Below are 26874 nucleotides of genomic sequence, written 5' to 3' on the forward strand. Positions count from 1 at the left end.
TTAGAAAGATCCTGGGGGCACAGGCATGTCCTTAGGAAGATGTTCTGAGGGCACAGGCATGTCCTTAGAAAGATGTTCTGGGGACACAAGCATGTCCTTAGAAAGATCCTGGGAGCACAGGCACATCCTTAGGAAGTGTCCTGGGGGCACAGGAATGTCCTTAGAAAGATCCTGGGAGCACAGGCACATCCTTAGGAAGAGTCCTGGGGGCACAGGCACGTCCACACTCTCCCTGGGTGATTTCAGCTCCTTTAGGATCTGCATTACACAGAAGAAGAGACGAGGTCTTCATGTGGAGATCCAAGGAAAGGATCCCTCGTTATTGAGCCTCTTCTTCCAAGGGGGTCCAGGGATGAAGAGCCAAACAGGCAGGGAAACCAGGGGTTTATGCGGCATTGACATTCCCTGAACATGATTCCTCCGCTCAGGGTTTCTCTCCTGGGAAGCTGAGAGGCCTCAGAGAAAAGGGAAACAATTCTTATCTCATTTGCTTCTCCTGTGTTGTGCTCATGTAGAATGTGTTTGGGGATTGTTTACCCACAGGTGATTGTTTCATTGGGTTCTGCTGTGAGTTGTTTTGACCCATTTGCCAATCAGGGCCAAGCTGTGTCAGGGCTCTGGAGAGAGTCAGGAGTTTTCATTATTATCTCTTTAGCATTCAGTAAGTATCTTTTCTGTATTCTTTAGTAGAGTATAGAATTCTTTAATATAATATAGCATCATCAAGTAATAAATTAGCCTTCTGATGGAGTCAGATGCATCATTCCCTCCCCTCCTTGGTGGACCTGCAGTTACAGCAAGTTTATATAGGGATAGTGAGGGGCGGGGCAGAGAGCTGGGACGAATGGGATGAGGGCACAGGGGTGGGACAAACGGGAAGAACCAATGGAGTACAAAGAATCTACATAGAGTAACAAAGCATTCGGGGGGGGGGGAAACCCATTTCCTCATCATAGCCTGGAGGTCATGGCTTAAGGGTTGGTTCTCCAAGGGCGTGTGGCAAGTTTGTCATTATAGGACACAAAATAAAATTACATGGACACTGGAACCTTCAAGGAAAAAGACGGGCAGTTTAATTTCTGACTCCAACATTCATAGATTTTCAAAAGTGACAGTGGATTGGAGGATGACAGTGCCACCTCTCCAATAACGCTGGACAAACCAACAGTCCATCAAATTTCTCCTCCTCCAGAAAAGAAAGCAAAACAATAATTATTTACAGAAAAGCGCGTGAGAAAGTTCATTACAAGAATGTAGACATCAGAAGGCTTAGAAGAACTTAGAAGAAGAAGGTGACATGTCTTCAGCTGGTTTTGAGGCCTCCACCCATGGCCAGGCTGAGTCCCCTTTACCTGCTCTCCGTTGTGCTCCCTTGAGAGGGAGATTCCTCTTTGATCCCAAATAAACATGAGAGTTCATGCTGTGCTGGTGGCAGCAAGTTAAATGGAGCACTGGTGTTCCATAACTGAGAGATGTGGAGTCACAGGAGGCAGCAGGGAAGGAATGGCTTTGAAGTTTAGCTTCAGTGCATCCCTCGGGGGTTTTTCGTTTTCTTTTTTCTCCTTATGCTCATTTTTTGCTTTTAAATATATGTATTTTAAATGGTTATGTAAATAAATGAGGATCTGGGAGAGGATCTGCCACAGCACAGCAAGGAAGGAAGTTTCTATGCACCAGACAAAGAAATAAAAGACGAGAGAAATAAAAGATGAGGTGCAGCCCCTTCCCTTGGTAGCAGTCATTAACAATACCAGGCTGCTGCACTGGATGTTCATACCTTTCTGTGGTGCACCCTTGTGTGTTTGCTATTTGCAGCTCATAATTGAAAATTTTCTCCTGCTTAAAAGCCCCAGGGAGGAAATATCAAAAAAGGAAAAATCTCCAACTTGCTACCAATCCCAAGTTCAGGGGGAAGCCACCAAAACCCTTCCAGTCCTTCCTGTGAGCTGTAGGGTGAAACATAAAGTGTTCCTCCAGGATCTGGAGTCCAGGCAGGTCATAGATACTCTGCAGTAATTTGTCATAAAAGAAGCAGGAAGAAAAGCACTGAAAGAGGGAGGAAGAGGTTCTTGCTCTAATTCCATAACATTATATTTGTTTCCTAACTGAATTAAAAATCAAAGCAGAATGTATTGTCCTCAAATGAAAGCAATTTTTTTAAAAGTTGTCTTTCCAAATTTGTGGGGATTTAAAAAAAAAATCAAAACAAAGAAAAGGAAAGTGTTAAATTGCTTAAAACAAACTGAGCAAGGTGTGGCTGAGATCACTCAGTGCTATGGTAGGCACAGTACTTATTCTTTTATATCTTCTTCTTCTTTCAGACTGGAGACCAGAGAAGGAAAAAAAATATACTCATTAGATGATGAAGAGCAAATCAGAACTGCTTCAACACTGGAGCTCAACACATTCTGAGAGATTTTAAGGTCATCTTGCTAGACAGTAAAGGAAATGATTACGGGAAATATTACACTTCATGCTTCTGCAGCTGGATTAAGTGTTTTATTACTTACCACTGAGGACACTTCTGTTTGACACAAATATATTTGTTAGAGTATTTTATTAAATTACAGCAAACATCTGAATTCAGAGTGGGGCTATTGAGAAGCTAAATGTAAGAAGAATTGACATTACAGTGTCTCAGCAGCAGCAAAGCTGTAATCAGTGTTGACAGATATTACTCATGTGCTTCAGGCTCAACAAGAAGCTGTTCAGATACCACCATGGAGGAGAAAAGGATGAATTATCAGGAGTTCCCTAGGAGCCCAGCACCATGGAGAAAGGCTCTCCAGAGACACTTCTCCCCATTTTTCACCAAGAGCTCTACAAAACTGAGGGCTGTATGTAAATAATTGGTAAATCAGAAAGATTTGGCATATTTGTTAATAGTTCTGCCTCCTTACCATCCACGACTGCATAGACAGCTTATCCATCACTTTCCAAGTGTCTGGCCCCTGGAGCTGTAGACAAATCGTAGGCAGAAAATGAAACTATCCCACTGAGTCTTTTCCAAGCAAATTTTTAAAGCTCGTTTCATGAATTTTTTAATTACCATTTGATTTTTTTTTTTTTTTAATGTTTGGAAACAGTAATTTTAGATCCTTGATTTTGCTGCTCCTGGCAGGGGGGTTAGATTAGATTAGGAAGGGCTGGTTGCTGGTGCCTGCTGCACCCCAAGACATCCTGCAACATCTTGGTAGGACCAAATCCCACATCAGGGCAGCTGAAGGGCAGCAAGCCATTCCTTCTGTCTCCCTTGGACATGGGAGGCAGGAGGAGAAGTATAAAACAGTATCAACAGTGGGGGATCCCCAGTGGGATCCTCTTATATAAGTAATTTCTAATTCCAGACTGGAAGGAAATTCTACTCAGCAATTAAACCAGTGCTCTGTAATGATGTGGGTGCAATGTGACCCATTTTTTTGTTAGCTGTCACACAAGAAAACTGCTGTGCAGGGAGCATTTTTCACTTCTCCAATATGTTAGAGGCATTTTCAAAGGGTTAAAGGCCTCTTGTTCAGCACAGGGCAATGAATTTCCCAGAGGAACATTCTTAGGCTTATCCCTCATTTCTTTCACTCTGCTTTGTAGTCCTGGGAGTCATTAGTGCACAGGTACATCTCAAGACATTTTTGAAATACCTTAGGAATTGCACAACTGAGATTGCTTCCTCTCTCCAGCATGCAAATCATCCCTAAAAGGGTTTTCCTGGAAAACAATTCCTTACATTCTTTCCCAGGGGTATGTGTTCTTTTATTTGTCAGGGATCAAAATGCTTATGTGGGGATGCACAGGAGATATTTAAACCCAGAGTACTTTGAGGTGGCAGCAGCTTTTTCTTCCCTTTATTTTTTCTCATTCTTTTCCCCATTTATCTGCTGAGCCAGAAGCTCAGGAAAAAAAACCCCAAACCACATTTAAATGGTTATTCAGCGCCTTAATGTGCTGAAACTAACCAGTTTCTCTGCAAAATTCACTTAGGCATCAGATGTTTACCTGTAACTTCTTGTTGTGGACAAGTTTTTTTCCTTTATAGTGTCATAGATGAGTAATGCAATGATTGACTTTCACAATTAACAGACAAATATCATGGATACAGGTTAAGAAAAGTTTTATAGATTTATAGTTATGTTGTACCCTCTCACATGGGTATCAAGGGACACCTGGGAGGGTTGGCTTGTCACTGTGGAACGCCTGACTCCAATTAGGATTTGAAGAAGAGATCTCCACCACTGGACAGAGAAGAAGGGGTGGATGGACAGAACTTTGGGAGGGATTAAAGGGTTAAAAAGGGAAAACCTTCATTGTGAGGGGGCTGGGCAGGGAAAATCCTTTGCTCCCTTTTTTCTCTGTTCAGTCTTTTGCTGTATTTTCGGTAAGGTTTAATAAACTTTCCCAAACTATGAAAAGCGGGGAGCTGTTTCTCACAATAGACTCCTTGGAGTTTGATTTTCCTTTCTCAAAGTTTGCATGCAGTCAGGAGTGCCTCTTGCAGGGAGCTCCATCCCATGCAGGTCAGTGGGGCAGGATTACCCTCAGGGGTCTGCAGAACTTCTGCTCAATTTTTGACCACAACCTGCCTGACCTTTAAGTCTCCAGCCTGCAATGAGCAGCAGGTGTCACATGTATGAAACAAGGTACTACATATTTGCTCCTAATTAAAAAATCCTCATGAAGTATCCAAATCCCTCAAGGATTTCCAGGGATCAAACCCAAATGAGGACCCTCATTTAATTGCATCTCCCTGAAGACAGACACAGGCAGTCTTTCCCAAAGTTCAGTGTCCTGGGTGGAGATGTTGGATGCATGCTCATGTTCCAGGGATTTTGTTAGGAATTAAAAGCAAAGACACCCAGGTCACTGATAAATTGCAGTTTGGCCATTCACATCAGGACTGAGATTTACACAATTGGGCAAGAGGCAAGAGCTTTGGTGACCAACATAGAGAGCATTTCAAAGTCTCCAGCAGTTTATGAGTTCAGACAGACCAGCAGCTCTCTGGGCTGGTCCCTGCTAGAGCTCCATTGACTGACTCCACAGGAATTCTTCCTCCAGACTCTGTTCTGCTGCTTCACTACAATAAAACAGTTACAGCTGAGATGGGATTTCTAGTTCCTGGAAGTCTCCCTCACAATGAAGCTGGCTGATAGAATCCTGGATTGTTTTTTCCTGGTGTTAGCAACCCTGAGACAAAGCCCCTGGAAATGATAGCACCATGTAGAGAAGTTCAAGGGTCTAATGCAACAAAGGACCTGTGTGTTCAGCTCTTTTTCTCCTTTGCAGGAGAAAAGTCTCTTTCTTTTTTAGTTTTCTCTCTGGAGAGAGCTTTATTTAAAATTCTGTTTGTACATCCTCTTTTTTTTTTTTCTTTAGTGCCTTTGGGCCTTGAGAAGTCTGGAAGCTCAAGAATTCAAACTTCAAGGAGGTTGTTTAGAAAAAACCTTCAGTGTGCTACAGCATTTTGTAAACCCCAGATGGAGGCTGGTGCCTTTGATTATTCATACATGCCATTCAGGCTCTGCCTCTGTCAAATATTTTTTATTTCCACACTATTGGATGAAAAATTCCCCATGCAGCAGTTGCCTTGTGAAGCAGAAAATGTTAATGTTTGTGTCTACTGCAATGCACCTCTGGCAGGAAAAACAGAGGCTCTGTGCAGGGAAATCTTAGTGTTGTCAACCCCTCTTTTCAGGTAGAATGTGCACCTGTGTCATATTTTCATATAAATGCTGTAGGTTGGTCTCAGCAGAGAACAAAGAGCTTAAATTTATGGCTTGCCTGGCTGTGGTTGTCCCCTGCAGCTCATTTGACAATTCATCATCAGCCCTTGGTGCAGCTCAGGATGTCACCTATCAGAGGATAAACCCTTTGGCCATGTCATAAATTTAACATTACACATTAAATATCTGTATTATTATAATACTGACATAAGATGCTTTACATGTATTAAATCTTTAGAACTTCATACAAAGAGATTTTGACTGTCGTGTCCTCCCCAGGCTGTAGCTCCAGTAATTATACACGATATTCCTCTCATAATGGACCAGAGTGTCCAAAGCCAAAATTAATGCAGCACCATTGCAGCTCTGCAAAGTCACACCAAGATGGACTGGCATCATCTTCCTCCCCTTCATCCCTTGTCCATGTTGTCTTATATACTGCAAGAGTTCTGTATCATTACAGTGCAAGGATTCCATATTGCCAGAATTTCATATCTCCTCAATGTTTCTCATAGGCAGCTCCTCTAAGCACTGACTGTTCCTGGTCCTTGCAGCAGCCACCTGACTCTTAATCCCGCCAATCCACTCTTTTATAACACTGTTCTTATTGGCTACAGGTGTGGCCTGTTAACATCAGGCCTGCTCCTAATCTTTAGTAATTGCTCCAGCTGCAACTCTATAGAATGTAATATTACATTCTACACCACCTTCATTCACCCATATTGAATCCCCCTCCATTATTACAATACTGACATAAGATGTTTTACATGTATTCAATCTTTAGAACTCTATACAAAGAGATTTTGACTGTCATGTCCTCTTCAGGCAGTAGCTCCAGTAATTACACAATATTCCTCTCATAATGGACCAGAGTGTCCAAAGCCAAAATTAATGCAGCACCATTGCAGCTCTGCCAAGTCACACCGAGATGGACTGGCATCATCTTCCTCCCCTTCATCACTTGTCCATGTTGTCTTATATACTGCAAGAGTTCTGTATCATTACAGTGCAAGGATTCCAAATTGCCAGAGTTTCATATCTCCTCAATGTTTCTCATAGGCAGTTCCTCTAAGCACTGACTGTTCCTGGTCCTTGCAGCAGCCACCTGACTCTTGAGCCCACCAATCCACTCTTTTATAACACTGTTCTTATTTGCTACAGGGGTGGCCAGTTAACATCAGGCCTGCTCGTAATCTTTAGTAATTGCTCCAGCTGCAACTCTTTGGGGGATAAGATTACATTCTACACCATCTTCATTTACCCATACTGTATCCCCCTACATTATTATAATACTGACATAAGATGTTTTGCATGTATTAAATCTTTAGAACTCCATACAAAGAGATTTTGACTGTCATGTCCTCTTCAGGCTGCAGCTCCAGTAATTACACAATTTCTGGTCCATTCCTCTCATAATGTAACACAGTTTCAAAAGCCAAAATTAATGCAGCACCATTGCAGCTCTGCGAAGTCACACCATGATGGACTCAAGCACCTTCCTCCCCTTCATCCCTTGTGCAGCTCTGCAGGGACTCAGCCCAGCTCAGCTTTTCCTGTGACCTTGGGCAGCACAGCTCATCAGGCAGGGCAGGGAGGGTTGATCCTTGCTGGGCTTGCAAAGGTTTGGGCTCCACAGACAGCATGGGGGTCTCCAACAGGAGTATTTTCATGGCTTGGGCTGCCATATCATTCCAGCTGTGCCCATTTCTGCTCCCCAGGCAGCCCTGGGAAGGGATTTACCTGCAGTGACATTCCCCACTGGATCTCAAAATGGAACCAGACAGCAATGTCCAGCCAGCTAAAATCTGCTGATGCCCTTGCCTAAGCAAGCCCAAAAGGAGAAGCCAGAAAAACAAGAGAGGTACCCAGCTGAAGGGTGAGGAGTGTGCTGAGGCACTGGCTGATCTGAGAGCAGTGAAATCTCCTCCTTGGAGATCACAGAATATCCTGCAGCAGAATGGACCCAGAGTGATCACTGAGTCCAACAACAGAAACTCAGCTGGAGGAGGCTGTGAGTGACCTCTCCTAAGCTGGCCTCCTTTTTGGGGTGCATCAGAAACATCCAGAGGTCCCTCCCAACCTGAATTATGCTACAACTCAGGCTTATAGATGGGATAAGATGAGGCCCACAGGACAGAGGAAATAAGATTGGGATTGCCAACAAAACCTCTTGCTCTTGTCCCTCCAAAGGACAGAGGAGAGGGATTTGCATCTCAGCCAGAGTCATGTTAGGGCTTGATTTTCCAGAGAGGAAACACAGCTTGAGAACAAGTGTATTTATTTGATTTTCATTAGCTAGGCACAAAAATAACCCTGTGTGTCAGCTGAACTCTCCTCATGCTTTTCAGTTTTACAGATTTTTCTCAGAAAGCTTCCAAAATTTAGAAATATTCCCAGGCAACCTTCCAAAATTCAGAAAGCACTGAATATTGAACACTATTTTCCTCCTTCTAGACTCCCTCATTAATTTTAATCAGCAGGGAATACATTTTCAAAGTGGCACTTAGAGGCAGACAAATCACGTTAAAAAGTGAGGGTATTTCCATCCCTAAATCACCATGACCAGCTTTAAATCATACCGGAAGGCAGCTCATTATCCTGCCCAGGCACAGAGTGAGGCAGAGGGAAAACTCTGGGTGCCAGAACAAGCCTGAGGAGTTTTTGCTTGAGGAACCTGCTCTCTTTGCACATGCCTAGGTGTCGAAAGAAGGAGACCAGGACACCAGATGGTTCATCACAGGTCCAGTTTATTGAAGAAAGCATCAAACATTTATACAGCAAATAATAAGCTTATGAAAATTCTGTAAGCCAAGCAATCTATTGGTTAAACTATACCATTAACTCTTCCTCATTCCTTTGGGCCTACATTCTCTACTTCTCACGTCTCGCTGTCCATTTCTTTATCATACTCAGCTAGGCCCAAGGACACGTTATCTTGCAGGTGCAGGACTTGGAATTAGCCACGGCTTTGTACTTTTCTAGTCTCTAGTCAGCTAAATTCCCAACACCTAGGAAGGATCCAGGAGCAGGATCCCCATCCCTGGCACCTGTGTCTCACAAGAGCTCTGTGCAATCTTCTTTTTGCTGCCCACTCCACAGAGCATCTCAGAGTCTCTGGTTTTTAACAGGGTGAAAGAACAGATGTTAACTCCACAGGTCTCCACCCATTTGAACAATACATCAGCAGAATTGGCATCTCAATCCTTGTCCTCTCACTCCACAGACAAGATGTCAGGTTAATTGGTGCTCTGGACTTGTGTTCGCACGCTGCATTTTTGTTTTAATTACACCTCATTAATTTTCACCTTCTAAGCTTACAGAGAGCAGTGAGAAACCCAAATACTCACTCCCATTTTTCATGCACCTTCATTTCTTTCCATTCTGGGTACGTGATATGCACAACACACTGGCACCAGAACACTTGGCAGCAGAATTTAAGGCCCAAGCACAAAAGCATTTATTCTGTCACTTGCTGAGCTCAGTGGGATGCTCAGGGTCTCACCAGGAGCAAAGAGCAGCAATGCTTGGCTGAATTGGAGCCCTGAGGAGGAGGCCAGGATCACACAGTGAGCTAGAAAGTGCTCCAAGAATAAAACCCAGGAGCTCCCTGGCTCTGTGGTGCCCATTCAGGACACAGGATCAGGCTTCCTCTCTGCACTGATTTCATGTAAGAGCACATGATTTGGGGATGGCTGTGCATCCCTGCAGTGACTCATGTTCCAGGTAACCAACACAGGAAATATTTGAGGAGAGGGATTTGACAAATCTGAACATACATAATTGAGACAAAAAAAACCCTGCACAATTAACTGGCTTGAAAGCCAAAATTAAAAATAATTTTAAAAGATAGGTCCTAATTTTTTAATAAAGACAGGTTAAAATATTTAAATTATTAATTTATATATATATATATATATATATAAATTAATAAAATAAATTCACATATATAATCAATTATATATATAATTAAATAATTGTTAATTATTAATTTAATTTTTTTTAAAGATATGTTTTAATTTTTTAATAAAAAAAAGATAGGTCAAGGTATTATCTGCTAGTGATAGGTGATGAAAACAATGAACTTCAGGGAATGTGACATTTGTAGATTTTCAAAGAGTACTGACAACTTTGAATGAGGCTCAACACCACATTTCCTCAACCCTCCTTACAAAAAAGTAATGCTAAAACACATAAAAAGGAACACTCAATTTTTTATATAAGAAACAGTTAAAGTGGCCCTTCATGACACAAAGCCACTCATTAAAGCTTTTCTTTCGCACAAAGGAAAAGAACAAACCACACACACGAGATGACCCCAACAGCTGCCTCTGCTTTGTTTTGTTTAATGAGTTCTCCTGGGGCAGATTCCCCCTGGCACAGACACAGAACCTCACCCTGCGCAAGCTCTGCTCCCACTGCACATTGGAACAGAGTCCTGGAGCTCCTCCTGTGCAGAGCTCCCTCTGCAAACACCTCCAGCACCACTCCCAGCCCCTCCTGGAAACCTCTGACATTCACAGGCCTGCAATGCAAACAGCTCTGAACCTAAATATCAGCCGAGACATTCCTGAACTGCCCCCGGTGCTCTTCCCATGAGACAGCCCCACCTCAACAGAGATGAAGCACAATCATCAGCCAGTCATGGCTGGAGGAAGGATCAAGCATGTCTCCTACTCCCCTCCTTCCCATGTTTGAGATAATCATGGCATTTTGAAGACAATGAGTGGTTTTTGAAACTTCCTTGGCTGAATACTGGCCTTTATGAAGACCGCTGCTTTGAGGGAGCTGCACATAAAAAATGCCTTTGCTGAATAGCATCATTAAACTATGCAGGCATTTTCTTAGATTATTTCCTCTTATTTGGAAGCTATTCCAAATATCTTCAATTTTACATTAGCTTAAGTTTAGGGATGTCATCATTGCTGCATATTAACTCACTGGCAAAAAAATCCAATTACAAACTCAGCCTGGAATCCAGAATGAAATGCAGCAGATAGTACTAAAATCTTTAGGAATTAGAATAACTGCTGATAAAAAAGCCATTATCTTTTCCTGAATGCTTGGTTGCACAAATCCAACTCAAGGTGAGAACAAACAAGTTTGGAGAACTTCTTTGGCACAAACTTGTTGACCAGGGTCTATAAAAACAGCTTTTCAGAAGCAATGCTCAGTCTGAAATCTTGCAGCAAGAGGATGAAAAAGTCATTCAAGCTACTGGGCCTTAATTCCCTCTCATGCTCCTCTATGCACAACCTTATGCACCAGGATGACTTAAAAGCTGGGAATGGAAAAAATACTGAGAAAATCACAACTCAATATAGCCTGGCAGGGTTGAAATGCTCTTGAAATGGCAGGTGGAATTTTGGAACCCAGGAAATTCCTCTGGCTGCCCTGGAGGGCTCGAGCCCCTGCCCAGGGGACTCAGAGACCTTGGCACAGAGCCCCAGACCCCCAGGGCCTTTGAATTAGCCCTTGGAAAAAACAATTACCAACCTTATATGAAGAATTACAAGTCAAAAGAGTTTAAGTAGAATAATAGCTGGTTTGTCATGGGGTGAAAAATAGATTTTTGGAGCTTTTAGAATGGGGGTTCAGGGGGCGAGATGGAGGAATCTGGGCCTGTCCAGCCTCTCTGCTTCTTCTTCTTGGCCTCAATTTTCTGGGTGATGTTGGCACTTTGGGATTGGTTTAGAGTAGAAGCTCACTGTCTAACATAGGTGATAGGTATTGGAAAGTAATTGTAAATATTGTACATGTAGTTTTTGTATAAAAAGATAACACTGCCCCAGGGCAGGCAGAGTGCCTCTGACTGTCCTGCTGAGTGAACCTCGGCTGGACAGGCGAAACAATTTTATAGATAGGATACAATAAACAACCTTGAGACCGAGAAATGAAGAGCTCTGACTCCTCCTTCAAGTGCTGGGCTAGGAAAAGAGACTTTCTGATGTATCTTGGGATCATTCTGACCAGCTAGAGTCCTGAGAGTGGAAAGCCAGGATCCCTCACCCATTCCTATTGGGATGGGATCAATGAAAGAGTGATGCTTTCCCTGGAGAAAATAGGGGATGCAGGATCTCTGGTATGAAGGCGATTTGCTACTGGAACTTCTTCCATTTCCCTGGATAAGTCAGCTTGGGCCAAGGGCTGTGGGCATGCCATGTCACTGCTGGGCAGCTGCTCCTGTCCCTGTCTCTGGAGCCTCCCCACGCTGAGGAAGGCACCACTGGAGGTGGAGATTGGGCTGGGAAGCAGCAGGGTCCTCAGCCAAGGTGAGGACAAGAATATTGTATTACAGGGCGACCCTAACATCTGGGGAGAATGATGAGGAGGACTCCCAAATATCAGAAGGCTAATTAATTACTTTATTATTCCATATTTTATAATAGTTAATGATAAAATTATAAATTGTATTAATTAAATATTGATTAAAATATAATATTAATCTATTATATTAAATTATATTAAATTATAATACTTTTTAAAGTAATATGATTACTTTATATTCTATATTATTATTCTATATTATATTGCACTACATTACATTGCATCTAAACTGAAACTGCACAAGCACTCAACCAAATCTCGTGACTCTGCTGAGAGTCCCAGCACACACATGTGTATGCAATTGTTCACCTTGGGTAGAAACAATCTCCAGAACACCTTCCACATGAGCACAAGAGGGGCAATAAATGAGATAAGAAATTTTTTTTCTTTCTCTGAGGTTCCTCACTGCGATTCCCAGAAATATCCTTGGGAAGTGTGCCTTGCTTTTCTCTGCGAAGAGAAACGTGGCCACATGTCACAGACATATTTTCTGAAAAATCCTTTTGCCAGGATTTTTTTCTCCTGAGAAGCTGAGAGGCCTCAGAAACGAAATGTGAACAATAATTATCTGCTGCTGTGGAATGTGGCAGGTGCATTTTGATTGGTCTCATGTGGTTGTTTTTATTTGATGAGCAATCACAGTCCAGCTGTGTCTGACTCTCTGGTCAATCACAAGATTTTATGATCATTCCTTTCTGGCCTTCTGATGTCTCCTTTCTCTTTCTTTAGAATAGTTCTAGTATATAATTTTCTTTTAATGTAATATATATCATAAAATAATAAATCAGCCCTCTGAAACATGGAATCAGATCCTCATCTCTTCCCTCATCTTGGGGACCCACAAACACCACAACAGCCACACAAGAACATCTGGGCCTGCTGTGGAGGTTCCAGTTGAGCCTGCACAGAGTACAGGCAAAAAAAGGGCAGCTGGGAGTCTCCCCTGGGAGCAAACCTCTCTTTGCTAAGAGAAACCACAACATTTCCCAGCTTCATTAAAGATTCCTCACCGCTCCCTGGGAGGGTGGAGAGCTCAGCACAAAGGGGCCCTGTCCCCTGGGGTCACAGGAAGAACATGTGTCTGTCTCCTCCTGATGGAAGAGTGGCAGTAGCAGCTCAGATTTGTCTTCTGGAGTCTCTTCCCAATTATCAAAACCAGGTTGTGTGAAAAGCCCATCTGGACACCCAGCCAAAAACATTTTGCACCTAAAAGTAATTTTAAAAAAGAAGAGATCCGTAGCTCTGGAATAAGGGAGCTCTTGAACCCAGAAACCCAAGATGAACTGAAAGAACAGGGTTTTAGTCCAAAGCTCCATATTTAAAGAAGTAAATTTATATTGCTGTTGAGGCCACAAAAGCTCCCAAAATTAACAGTAGCAGATATGTAGTTCCAGCTGCAGTCAAGAGTGCAAAAACAGTTCACTGCTAAAAAGAGCAGAAATTGCCATAAGTATTCTGAAGAGCTTTCCAATTTCCTGAGTTTGAAGTGATTTCAGTCAGTGAGGGTGAGATATAAATGCCAAGGGGATGGAGAATTTAAAAATGCACACAAAGGTACTTTTAGGGAACAAACTCTCAGCAGGTCTCCTTGGCCATGTACCTTGCTTGGCAAACAAAAAATGTTGGAGGAAAACAGCTCCTCAATCTCGCCAGCCCACTCACTAGAGGAGGCTGCGCTGTTAAATACATTTTGGGAAACCCACAGAGTTCCCCTGGCCTCCAGCCTAGGAATGGAAAATGGAAAATGTTACAGGTAAAGCAAGAGCTCGAGCTGTCCTGAGGTGAGAAGAGGCAGAGGATATAGGATCATTCAGGCTGGAAAGGACCTTTAACATCACTGAATCCAAATGTTAACCCATGGACAAGTCCACCAGTAAACCATGTCCCATCTACACATCCTTTCAGTGCCTCCAGGGAGGCAAGGATGGAGACTCCCTGGGCAGCTTGTTCCAATGCTGGCAAACCCTTTTAGTGAAGAAATTTTTCCTAATATCTGATCTGAGCCTCCCCTGGTGCAACTTGAGGCCATTTCCTCCTGTTCTACACCTGGAAGAAGAGTCCAGCCCCACCTGGCTATAACATAATAAGTTGTAGTGATAGAATCTCTCCCTGAGGCTCCTTTTCTTCATCCTCCACCCCCTCAGCTGCTCCTCCTCAGCCTTGTGCTCCAGCCCCTGTCCCAGCCCCATTGCCCTTCTCTGGGCACTCTCCAGCCCCTCAGTGCCCTTCCTGAGCTGAGGGTACAGCACTGGAGGGTGGTTCTTGGTGTCCCTCCAGTCTGGCATCATCTCATGAGGCTGTCCTAGGGTTTTTTTCATCAGGGAGTTAAGAAATCCTTGTTGTGAGCCCTGGACAGCAGCTGGCCCAAGGAAAGGGCAGCAGAGATGCAGCTCAGGATGAGGAGCCTTGTGCCACACTGTAAGAGCCTAAATGAGAGATGCAGGACTCCAGGGGCTCTCCAAAATGCAGTTTATTCCATCCAAGAGGTTACAGCAGTCCAGGGTCGTGGGTGACAGAGCCTGTGCCTACAGCTGTCAGCTCCAGACCCTTTGGTTTTGGTTACAATGCATTCTATACTTTTCTTTGCTGAGCATCTTAACACAGTGGAACCAATCTATACCTTAACTTTTATCTCTAGCCTATCATAACTACTGTAATTACCATATTCATGTTACTGTTCTCCAATCACTTAAAGTTAGTACATTACAGTTTAAGCTAGAAGTTGTTTTTCAGTTTTCTTGCAGTGGAAAATTCTGAGGCCTTTTTTCTACTTGCAACTTTGCTGACTTGTTTGCCTGTGCTGTCGTTCTGCTTGGTAAAACCATCTTTTTTGAGGTGGGTTTATCCTTTGCTCAAAGTCATAAAAACCCCTTCTAACTAACAGACCCTTTGCCTCCTTGGTTATGCAGTAAGACTGGCTCAGCAATTCTTTTCTTCTATATCAAAACTTGCTTCCATCTCTCTTCCTTCATCAGACTCTACATTTAAAAATCTTTCTGCTAAGCACACATATCTGTGAGACTTTCTTGTCAAACTTTCATCCTTCCCAGCACCACACTCTCAGTGACAGAGAGGATCTCACCATTTCCTCCTGCACCTTCCATTCTGCTGCTGCCAGCCCAGACAGGCTGGGAGAAATCAGTTTTAAATGGAGCTCATGATCGAGGGTGGAAAAGCCACCATGGATGTCTGCTAGGAGGGCCCTCAAGCACCTCAGGGGTGGCAGGGCTTGTTTCCCTGCCCTCTGCAGGATCAGCAAGCTGTGCCTGCAGCACCCTTGCAGTGACAGAGAGGCTTTCCCCAGCACCAGGGGTACTGCCTGGGCTGGGTGTGTGGCTTCGGCCACAGGGCAGAGACACCCCGAGACTCTAGGAAAAAAATTCTTTCCCCTGCACCTTTGTGCTAGACACACCTTCCAGCTTTCAGACCAGCCAGGTGTTGAAGATTGCAATGCAAGATGTTTTCCATTACCATCTGTATGGCAGATTACCTTTGTCAGGTGGGCAGTTTGCTTTATCTCTCTCTTTGAGTGACCACATTCACACCTCCCTTGGGAGGGGACATTGCTGATAACAGCTATTGAATGTCACTGCATGGCTGATAAGAACTATAACATCCCATTGGGAGATGCTCCACCCAGGGGGAGGAGCCAAGCATTGCTACCCAGATATAATCCAGAGGTTTTGAGACACCAGCACGGCTTTCTCCATGGGATTCCCCAGAGGAACAGCAGCTGTCTCTGCTTCCACTGAATCTTTGGAGGAAGAATACATCCTTCTCTACAGATTTCCCTTGCTCCAGCAGAACCACCCCTGACACTGCAGGAGGGCTGCAGCCACATTTCCAATGGGACTGCCACCAACACCCTGACCCACAGGGTGTCAGGTTGGGTTCTGACTCTGTCAGTGTTGTTCTAGTGCACTGCATTGTTTATTTTATCCTTTTATTTTTTTTCTTTGTCCTATTAAAGAACTGTTATTCCTGCTCCTATATTTTTGCCTGAGAGCCCCTTAATTTAAAATTTATAGCAATTCAGAAGGGTGAGGAAGGTTCACATTCTTCATTGCAGGAGAGGCTCCTGCCTTCCTTAGCAGACTCACAGAATCACAGAATTTTTTAGGTTGGAAGAGACCTTTAAGATCATTGAGTCCAACCCATACTTCAAGGAAAGACTCCTGTCTTTCCAAACCAAGACACCAGGATACAACCCTGGGCACATATTTTCTGTATTTCAAGCAAATCTCCCCATTCCCATTCACAATTTAATCTGCACACAGGGTTTATGAGCCAAAGCAGTGGTATTTTATCTCAGAGGGTGTGTGGGACAGTCAGTGTGGCCCAGCTCATGTGTGTGGACCCAGCTGGGGGGCTGCAAAGCATGGACAGAGGGGAAAGGAGGCACATGGGGGGGTGCAGAGGGCCCTGAGCCCCCCAAAGGGAGCAATCTCCCCCTTGCAGGCAGATGGCAAAGGCTCGAGGAAGGAGAGAGTGTGTTCACACCTAGGGGGATGATTTGGATGCAGGCAGGGAAATGTGGCAGGGTCTGGCTGATTTGGCTGGGCTGCTGCTCGTTGTTATAGCAACAGGAGGAGCCTGCTGCCAGCGAGGATGGAGCTGAGGATGGGGAACATTTTTAGAAAGCAAAGGAGAGAGTTTGAATGGGTACAGAGACAGAGAGAAGTTGTAGGTATGGAAACCAGGGTGGCAAACGCAGGCAGATGAGTGGGATGTGTGGGAATGGGGGGATTCTCCCCACCTGCATTCTCATGGTCCCATTGCTCCTTCCCTGGGGCAGAGGGAGGCTCTGGCTGGGCTGTCCCTGCTGCTGGGGAGGGCTGCTGGGCCACACAGGGCACAGAGTGCTCTCTGGGGTGACAGCAGGAGGAACACCCTGCTGGTGGTGCAGGCAGTGGAAGGGGGCACAGGGGGGATGGCACAGGGACGGGGTTGCTGATGGGATTGCAGCAGGAGGTAAAATCCTCTGCAGGACCCCAGACTGCAGCAGTGGTGGCTGTCACCACATAAAGCAAAGGAGCAGCTGCTGGAGAAGGCTGCTCCAAACACAACCCTGGCACATTTGGGCTTATCACATCTCCAGCCTGTGCTGAGAGCACCTGGGATCTCTGCAGGGACCTGCCTGTGGATAGCCCCAGAGACTCCACAGGAGCCACCAGAGATCTCTCCATGGTGAACCCTCGTGCTTTAGCACAGGACACCAAACACCCCTCTGTGAATCCAGCTCCTGAACTCTTGAAACACACTCAGTCAAGGCTTTTAAACGCGGAAAATCAGCCATGTGTTAGCGGAAATGTTGATGACATTTGCATAGGAAAATCACGAAATAATAACGCATTTCTCCGAGGAAGCAGCAGTCATTCGGTCTCGACAGCTCAGCGCTGCGGTGTTTTCAGAGGAAAGCTCTGGAGGGAAGGAAAGGCAAGCCCTGGATCCCTGCTTTGCCCAGGAGAGGGCAGCAGGCGGTGGGAGTTGAGCGGGACTGCGGGAGCATCCCCGAGCATCCCGCCCTGGCATCCCCGAGCATCCCGAGGATCCCGAGCATCCCTGAGCATCCCTGAGCATCCCCGAGCATCCCTGTGCATCCCGGTCCCGGCAGCTGCCCGGGCAAGGAAACGCCTGCACGGCAAATCCTTCCAAGAGGCTTTTCATGGCTTTAAGGAGGGCAAGGTGAGTTTGCCCTCACATTGCTTCTATGTATTTTGGGCTTCTTGCTAATCATAGAATGGCTTGGGTTGGAAGGGAATTTATTGCAGGGATGCACCCCTAGACCAGGCTGCTCAGGGCCCCATCCAACCTGGCCTCAAACACTTCCATCCACAGCTTCTCTGGGCAACCTGTTTGAGTGACTCACCACCCTGTGAGTAAAGAACTTCCAACATCTAACCTAAATCTCTCCTCTTTTAGTTTAAAACCATCCCCCCTTGTCCTGTGACTGTCTACCCACATAGAAAGTTGCTCCCCCTCAATTTTGTAGGATCCCTTTAGGTACTGGAAGGCCACAATGAGTTTTCCTCAGAGCTTTCTCTTCTCCAGGCTGAACAAACCCAGCTCTCTCAGCCTGTCTTCCTAGGAGAGAATGAGGAGAGAAGCTCCTGCCCTCGATCATCTTTGTGGTCTTCTCTGCACCCTCTGTGACAGCTCCATGTCCTCCTGGTGCTGGGACCCCAGGGCTGCATGCAGCATTCCTGGTGGGGTCTCTCCTGGTCAGGGGCAATGGAGAAGGAATCAAGGAACAAATTTTGCCACTCTCCTTTTCACCCCCATAGGGTTTTTCTCATCACGGTCCTTTTTGAGTAGGGCTCTGAGATAAAAGCTTTGAGATGTCTTTATTAGTTTCTCATTTATGCTCTGTCAGAGTTTTTATCCCCACCTGCTCCTGGTCCCTGCATACCCAGTATTTCCCATCTCCACTCCTCACAAACCAAGGGCTCAGGCTGGGTTTCCCTCCAAGCTGCAGCAGTCAGCCTCAAACACCCATTTCAGGATCCATCCCAAGGATTCTTTGTTAATTAAATGCCTTTCATCACAAACCAGCCCTGGGAAATAATCCAAAGGCACAGAGGCCTGAATAGGCAGGAAGAGCTTGGGGTGAAAGGAAACAATAGGAAAGGAATCAAAAACACAATGAGACTTCAGGGGAAATAAAAAGGCACAGGGTGCATTAGATGTGAACACAGATGCAGACTGAGAGCATCATCCTCAGAGCTGCTGTTTAACCTTGGCTACAAGGTGGAAACCTTCATCACTCAGGCTCCTGCCTTCCTACTGTCTGTTCCTCCTTTTTCCTCCCCAGACAGCAACTCCTGCTTGGCAGCATGACTGAGTGGCTCTAACTGCAGAGGGGCCTGTAGCAAGTTTGCAGCTCACCTCTTGTCTGGTTATCATAACAATTTCCTAATACACAGGGAAGAGAGTTCCTGGTACTCCTGCAACTCCCTTGCAACAAGAAAATTATAAAAATTGCAAGATCTTTGTTTGAAGAGAATTTACTCCTTGGTATTTAAGAAGTTAATTCTATCAGTACTAGAAGTGAGAGTAAAATTTCCCCAGCAAACCAGAGGTTGTGATGTCTGGGGCCCACTGGGCTTAGCAAATTCCCCCAAATCCACTTTGTTGCTGAGCTCAGCTCATGAAGGTGGCTCCCTGAAATTGTATGGAGCAGAATTCACTGAAAGGATTAGCACCAAAACAAAGCTGGATGAAGACAGGAGCTCAAACTGCACATTAGAGAAAATCACCCCTTATGACCCACAACCACAATGATGAAGGATGTTTCAGGTTTAACAATGTAAATTTAAGGGGTCTCTCTCTTTTTCTTCTGCTACTGATCAAAGCAAAATCCTCATCAGCTTTTCATCAGAGAATCTTTTAGGCTTCATTTACCAAAGGAAGAGTGAAAGGACAGATAACCAGATGGACACAACCCCTCCTTCAGGGAGACCATTTCAGATGGGCTGGGTTGCCATGTCCTGACTCCACAGGCAGCTCCCTTTGCCTTTCTGTATCAAGCAACATTTACCTTAAATGAACCCCACTCAGGGGCTCAGGCTTTCTGGGCACTCTTAATTTTTGAGCACAATAAAGTAGACCTGGCATTTCGATTGCATTATTAAAGGTTTGTTTCCGAATAGCTGAAGAGGGGGAAAGAAACATGTTTCTCCTTCCCATTTAATCAGGCTGAAGTTTCCATGTGCCACCTTCAATCTGTGTTAAACTACTCGTGCTGTCCACCTGAGAGATTAGACTTGGGTGCATAATGGAAGTTAATTTCCAAAATGATTACTTAGATAATTAAGTACTGTGGCTGTAGCAGTGGGTGATTCTGGCTGTGGGAGGTGCTTCCCATCCTCCTCCTTCCCTCACAGCACTGTGGAGATGCCACCTCCCCTCCTGCTGGTCAGTGATGAACCACACAGACATGAAGGGCCAAATCTACTGAAGGCATCCAGTGCCTCATCTGTCCTGGGGCACAAAACTCCATGAAAAAGAGAGGGGTGGTTTGGAGGTGGCATTTGAACTCCTGGCTTCAGAATCCTTGCAAGGTAGACAATGTTCCCTGCCAGTCAGGCATTGTGGGCTCCTGCACAGTCAAAGGAAGGCAACGCACTCCACAGGGCTGATTGCTCTGCTCTGATAGCAAGGAAAAGTGGATGATTAGCTCAAATGCAGGTACTTGAGTTCAGCAAAATCAGCCCAGAGAACAGAAGCAGTCCCAGCAAAGCTCAGAGAGGCACTGCAGGCCATGGGAGGGACCCAGTGCAGCCCTCCCCTAGGTCTGAAGCAATGCAAAAGCTGTGGAACACAAGCACTGGAGTGACAGGCAGGACATCTGTGCTCCGTTACCACCACCAAACACTTCCTGTGGCCACAGTTTCCACCACTTCCATTGAGGAGAGTCATCCTTAATATTGACAGCAGCACAACAAACCTTTACTCTGACAGATGAAAGATTTCAAACAGTTTAAACTGGCAGGGGTAGAGAAAAATCATCTTGTATTTCCATTCCTCCAATCTCAAGTGTTTGTGCTCTTTCTATTGCAAAGCCTTGAGAACCCAACTTGCCCTCCCATTTTTCCCCTCTATAAACATCAGTTCTGAACCCATGGGAACTGCACAGCAGTTATTTTCTTAACTGGTCACTGCAAGTGCCACCAGGCACTTCAGGTCACAGACACTACCCACAGACCCTGTAAGAGCAGCTAAGGGACCTCAAGGTGCTTCTTTCCACACAGCTATGGCGTGACCCAGCCCATCTGCCCAAGGCCACAGGAGCACAGGCAAAGCCCCCAGTGGATTGGTGCTTGCAAAGCCACATGACAGAGCCTATCAGCTCAATGCAGTCCAAAAAAGCAGACAAAAGGAGGATCGTTTTTAATTCTGGACAAGCTACAAAAGCAGATCACATGCCCTCACCATTTTCCTTGTGGAGCTGGAGTGAAATATTGAAGGATAATTCAGAACACATTTGGCTACACTTGAGGAAGGAGAGCACAGGGCAGTGTCTCCAGCAGGCCACAGGAACTCACCCCTTAGGAACTCTGTTCTCTTTTACCTCCCCCTCATCTGAGAGCTCCGGGAGCGGCTCCAGCACCATTGCATCAGCAGAGCTGCCAGGACCCATTCCACATGCCGAGCACTTTCTGAAGGAAAAAACCATTTCCTGACATCTGTTCTGAATTCACTGCTCTCCTCCTCCCCCACCTCATTTCACCCCATGCTCCTCTCTAGCTCCCCCTCCACCGTCACCTGCCCAGCTCACAGGGCTCCCCAGTGTGAGCTTTGTGCAGAGCTGATGGCACACAGCTCTTCCAGCCCGTCCATCCCCTGCCACCTTCCCTCTCTGCTGTTGGCATGGGATTTTGCTTTTTGCACTGAGCTGTCTGACCCTAACCCAGCAAACCCTTTGTGCCTGCACCTTCTTTCTCGTGCCCAAGTCTTTCCTACTAGAACCACACCTTGGAGCACTGGCTAAATTAAAAGCATTGTAGGACTTGAACCCAGGACCAGGCTTGTTACTCTCTTCTCACTCCATTTGAAATGGAGCTATTGCAATGCTGATAATTCCAAGGATTGACAGGGAATGATTTCCACAATTACTTTACTCCCATCAGACATTTTACTTCATGCTCTGCCTCACCTTGCATTACCTGAACAGCTGCACAGTCCTGTTAAAAACTTCCTGCATCTCATTTATTTGAAAGATAATACTGTTTAGAGACACAGCAAACTCTGTCAACTTTTGCACATACAAACAGGGATGCAGGGTTTAAGGAACCAAGAGTCATCATGATCTTGATATTTCCCCCCACACTGCAGAATGTGAAACAATCTGGATATCTCAGTGCAGCCCCCAAAGTTTTGTTTTTGGCAGGATATGACAGACACCACCACATACACCAAGCATGTAGTAGATTTTATTAAGCATAGCTTTGGTTCTAAGTATTCCACCCTCATTCTTGTAATACCTTTAGTTAAAAACAATTATACAAGAGCAAATACAAAAAATATTAAATTATGAAAACAAATCCATTAAGGCTCCCTTTTTATATTTATATATATTTATATATGTACACTCAAACAAGTGCAGATATTAACAGAATGTTAAAGCCACAAAAATGCTAAAAAATTTACTACTATGCTATCAAAAAGCAAGAGTTTTTAAAAAAGTACAAAGTGGTAAGTGAGCAATTTTCAGATCACTGAAGGATTCACTGGATTGCTTCAAAACCCAGAGAGCTGAAGGGCAGAGCAGGAGTTGCTTATGCTCACTGCAAGAGTTTCTTACTTGAGTAGCTGCACAGGACACTTGTGGTGTGACTGACTGGCCACCCATTGAAGGGTTGCCCAATCCTGACTTCAAATCAAGCTTTTTCCTGTCAAAATTGATATGAAGGTGGCTGGGGCTCCTAGGACTAGCAGGACTCAAAGATGTTCTAACACACACATTGATGTTCTGTTCACACAGAGAGTTAATTCCAATGAAAAACAAAAAAAAAAACCACTTCATGCTGTATGTACAAGGGAGTTTTCTGGCCTCCTGTGCTTCAGAAAGAGAAGCTCTACCCTGAATCACAAGCTAACCTGGGGAGAAAGCAGGCTGCCCTTAGCCTTGAGGGCCAGATCCAGCACAGCCACTGAAGCCACACAGGGGGTCCTTGTCCCCCACCACTCCCAGTGCCACTGATTCCATTTCACTGTAAATGTGTGGGAGGATTGCCATGGTCACCAAGGGGAAATGGCTAACACCAAGTGGTGTGCTCAAACCAGAGGAAGGTTTCCTCACTCACTTCTAGACTTCTCCATACTGAGCAGAAGGTTAATGTGGAGCTGGAACCAAGAGGCAGGATGTTTGGTAGGCTGGGAACAGCTAAGATGAAGCATGAGTGGGGTGTGGAGGTGTCAGACATAGTGCACGTGTCAACACAGAATCAGCGCAAGCGTTGGAATGATGTATTGCCAGAAAAGATCCTCTCTTGCCAGGAGAAAGGAAGAAGAGAGGGAAGTACCTGCAGCATTCAGGGTGCTCCTTTGTTGAGATAATACATGGAAGAGTCTTACATTTGGCCTTTGTGTTTTGTATGTCCATAATCTGAACAGTCTTAGACCATCCTCACATTTAATCCTCTAGACGTGAGTCACACTGCAAGTCTAAATCAATGGCAATATGCTTATCACAATTCAATCTACCCTCAATCTGATTATGTCCTCACAAAAAATGCCTGTATCTTAACAAATTAAAGTCTGTATCTAGGAAACATTTCTAATTGTGAGTGTATTGTCCCCAGTGCTAATCTGAAATTGTATTTAAAATGTCCAATACTTATAGGAAAGGCAAAAGGAACTATAAAAACCAAGCAAACAACCCTCCCACCACACCTTTACAATACAAACATGCCACCGCTGATATTAATAAAAAGTGTTCTCAAACAGTTATGTCCAATGTAATTACAAAGTAGAAATTGTTGTGTTTAGCATCCTAAGGCAAAGGCTAGGGATTAGATCCTCAGCAGGTATGTATGAACACAGTTTCAGTGAGAGCTAGGACTGCTCTGACCAAGGAAGATCAGGGTCTGTCCCCACATTGTGAAGATACATCTGCACCCAATCACACCAGGTAAGAATCCAATTCTATAATCCTACATGAGCAATCTGTTCCCCACTCCTCATCCCAGGCTTTCCTGGATAACTAGTAGTCATAAGCATGAAGGATCAGATTCTGTCATCCCTGTGCAAGCTAAGCAATATTTTATGTAATGGCAAGTCACTGGACAACTTGTGGAAAGGCAGAAGATGACAGAATTGGACCCAAAGTCTCAGTGGTAACAAACTTCTTTCTTGAGGCTGAATGAAGGATGGGAAAAAATGAATTTCATTTTATGCCTCACTTTAGGGTAAAAAAATCCATTTCAGTAGATTTCAGTAATTGGTTTGGTCTGGTTTAAACACTTCTCTACTGCAGAAACAGCAATGTGTCTGCAAGCAGAGTAGGAACTGATGGTAGATCAGTTCCAGCAAATGAGTTCAAACACTACCAAGTGATGTGTTAACACTGTATCTGTTCAGCATGTCCTTGGAGGAGAAAGGCCACAACACCAAAGTAAGCAGGATTTCAAAACATGAGAAGTAGAAGACAGATAATTTTGCTTTGAGAGGTAAATTCACAGGTAGCGCTTCACAGACCTGTACACAACAGTGTAACTTTCCAGACAGAGACAAATCAGTCTCTGGAGTCTCCCTGTGAAAGGATCATCAGATTTTCATTCTTTCATAGCCCAAATTCTACATGCCAAACAGCAAGAAATAGGCTTTAAGGCTGCTTAACTTTTCACTGCTGGTGAATTTTAAGCATTCTCATCTTGCCCACACCTACCTATCCTAGTGGGGATGGGCAGCAGTAATCAGCACACCTCATATTCTCCTAGATTTAATAAAAATTCCAACTAAACACACATTATTGTGGGATATACACAAGCTGTAGGTCTAGATGGAGGACATCTACCTGCTTAGCAAAGCTTGATATAACAGGAGGATTTTTGTTCTGATTTAAAGCAAAATATAATCTGTGTATCTCCACTAAACGAGGATCACAAGAGTTAAAGCATTGCAACACTGAAGGAGTTTCTCTATATCCCTGGTTAAAATCTCTGAGAAAGCATGTCAGCCTTGTCCATGACACTGAACTGACACAGACACTCCTTATCCATTGATCTCAGGACTGTATTTGGCAATTGATCTGTTTACGATATTGTCTTTTTAATCCACACGTCCCAGGAATTAAAAATCTCATCTTCAGTAAGTGTCAGCTGATGCTGTTATTTTGCCTCTTGAGGGGCAAATGTGAGACAACTTGCAAAAGCCTCTCTCTCTGCAGGAAAGCTGGAAGTCTAAGCAGGCTCTGGCTCTAGGAGTCTGGTGCTTCTGTTGCTTCCTGGACCGTCCTCCTCAAGTTGCCCTTGACTTTGACAAATTCAGGAGCATTTTCCTGCTCTTCCTGTATCTTCTGCTTCTCCAGTTCCAGCTTAAAAGGGAATCACATGATTAAAAAAAGTTTAGAAAACACATCATTGAAATACAAGACAAAAAATGAAAGGTTTCAATAACTGGCCATGCCAAACTCTTTAAATTGCTTCCTTTCTTTGTCTCATGGAAAAGATAAAATTGCTTTTCTTTGGGAGTATCTGTTCTCATAAACAATAAATCTTTTCAAATCCTTGGCTCTAGCTTGTTCCAGATGTCCACCTTTGCCAGACAGACAAAAACTCTGCAAGCCCAGTACAAGAACAAGATGAAGCATTTTTAAAGAAATTCTTGGACACCTTCATTAAAGAAACAACAGTAATTCCCTTCTCTGGCTTTTACCACAGAACAAGGAAGAATGTGCCTCGTGGGAGAACACGTGAACAGCTACTACTGAGCACACCTGCAGAACTGATTTCTGAAAGTTTAGCTATGAAGTTCTGTATCTAACTTGAGCCTCTTTAAGAGTATCTGGTTTGTCTATCACAAAAAGCAATCAAAATCCAAAAATCTTCATTGGCCCTAAGCCATTCATTTTTGAGAGGCCATTCACTGACTTTTTAACCAAGCTGGAGCTCCTGCCCATGCAGACACTTGAAATTTCCATGTGAGGAATGGAAATGCTCTGTGTGGCAAGGCTCTGCAGTGCCCACAGAATATGGATTGCTTACCCATCCTTAGGGAAGGCAGATCACTTGGCAGAAAGGGAGGAAAAAACCCTTTAGAAAACTAACAAAAGTGCTTGGAATGAGCTTTTTTTGTTGTCTTTTTCATCAGACCAAGGTCTCCCTGATTAATGGGGACCACGTACAGCACACCTTAATAATCTCTGCTTTGTCTCTGGCTCACTGACAGGGGACATGCCTTGTTTCTATAAATCAGAACAATGTCCCTCCAAGAGTCATGTTGTCAATTAATGCCATTCCTGTGATGCTTACAAAGTCACAGCACTGTTTGCATGGGCAGGCTCTTCCTCCTCTAACAGAATTTTCTGATCTACATAATCTATGTTGGATGGCTCAGTTTCAAATCAAATCTTCCCACAAGCTGGGCCCTTAAGAGAAATAAGAAAAATGACAAGATGATATACTTAAAAATACAATAGCTTTCTCCAAAAATATTTCTAAACCTAATTAAAACAAAAAACCCTCAACCTATAATACAACCCTAAAACCTATAATGATTGGATTACACGTAATTTTTAACAGCAATTATTTGGCTTAATTGGTTTCTTTTGAGAAACACAGGAGGTACTGTTTTAAAGCATTTATTTATAGCATTAATTTATTTTAAAATTGCTCGATGCACAGTGACTTCTCTGATGAGCTGTTTCACTGCAGGGATATTTTCTCTCAGGCACATGAAGTGCTTCCAGAGGCACAGAGACATTTGGCTGGTCCTGTGCCTGGCAAAAAGCTTCACCACAAGGAACTCCAACTCCACATCAGCTCCATGCACAGGGCTGGAGGACTTTTTCTTTCACTTGAAAACACCAATGGGCTCACACATTTTAAGACAACAAAAGATCTTTTAGAAGTTATCTAGTTTCTTACATAACCCAGGAGAATCAGTTGGTTTTAATTCATTAAACGTAATTTTGATGTACTACAGCCTAATAGCCATTCTTAGTGGATCATAGTTAGACTACAAAAATTGAGTAAAACACCACAGTTTCATCAGTGCTCCACACACATTCCTGTTGGCTGGAGAAGGAACTAATTTGACCAAAGGCAGACCCCATAAGCAGTTCCTGTACAGTAAGTGACAACAGGTGATTAAAGAGCATGATTTGACTTAT

At 44.2% G+C, this 26874-nt stretch overlaps 1 protein-coding gene across 3 annotated transcripts in view; it reads right to left on the reverse strand.

Moving 5' to 3' along the window:
* Nucleotides 1–21976: 21976 nt before the first annotated feature.
* FAM107B (family with sequence similarity 107 member B) overlaps nucleotides 21977–26874 on the reverse strand; it is a 128271-nt gene continuing 123373 nt past the window's right edge. For all 3 annotated transcript variants that reach the window (XM_054287527.1, XM_054287528.1, XM_054287526.1), the window contains one exon: nucleotides 21977–25077. In XM_054287527.1, the coding sequence (XP_054143502.1) occupies nucleotides 24961–25077 (117 nt within the window). In that variant the 3' untranslated portion in view covers nucleotides 21977–24960. The remainder of the gene's footprint in view (nucleotides 25078–26874) is intronic.

This window comes from Melozone crissalis, unplaced genomic scaffold (assembly GCF_028551555.1).
Source record: "Melozone crissalis strain CALT ecotype California unplaced genomic scaffold, PUWL_Pcris_2 ptg000059l_1, whole genome shotgun sequence".
Classification (NCBI taxonomy): domain Eukaryota; kingdom Metazoa; phylum Chordata; class Aves; order Passeriformes; family Passerellidae; genus Melozone; species Melozone crissalis.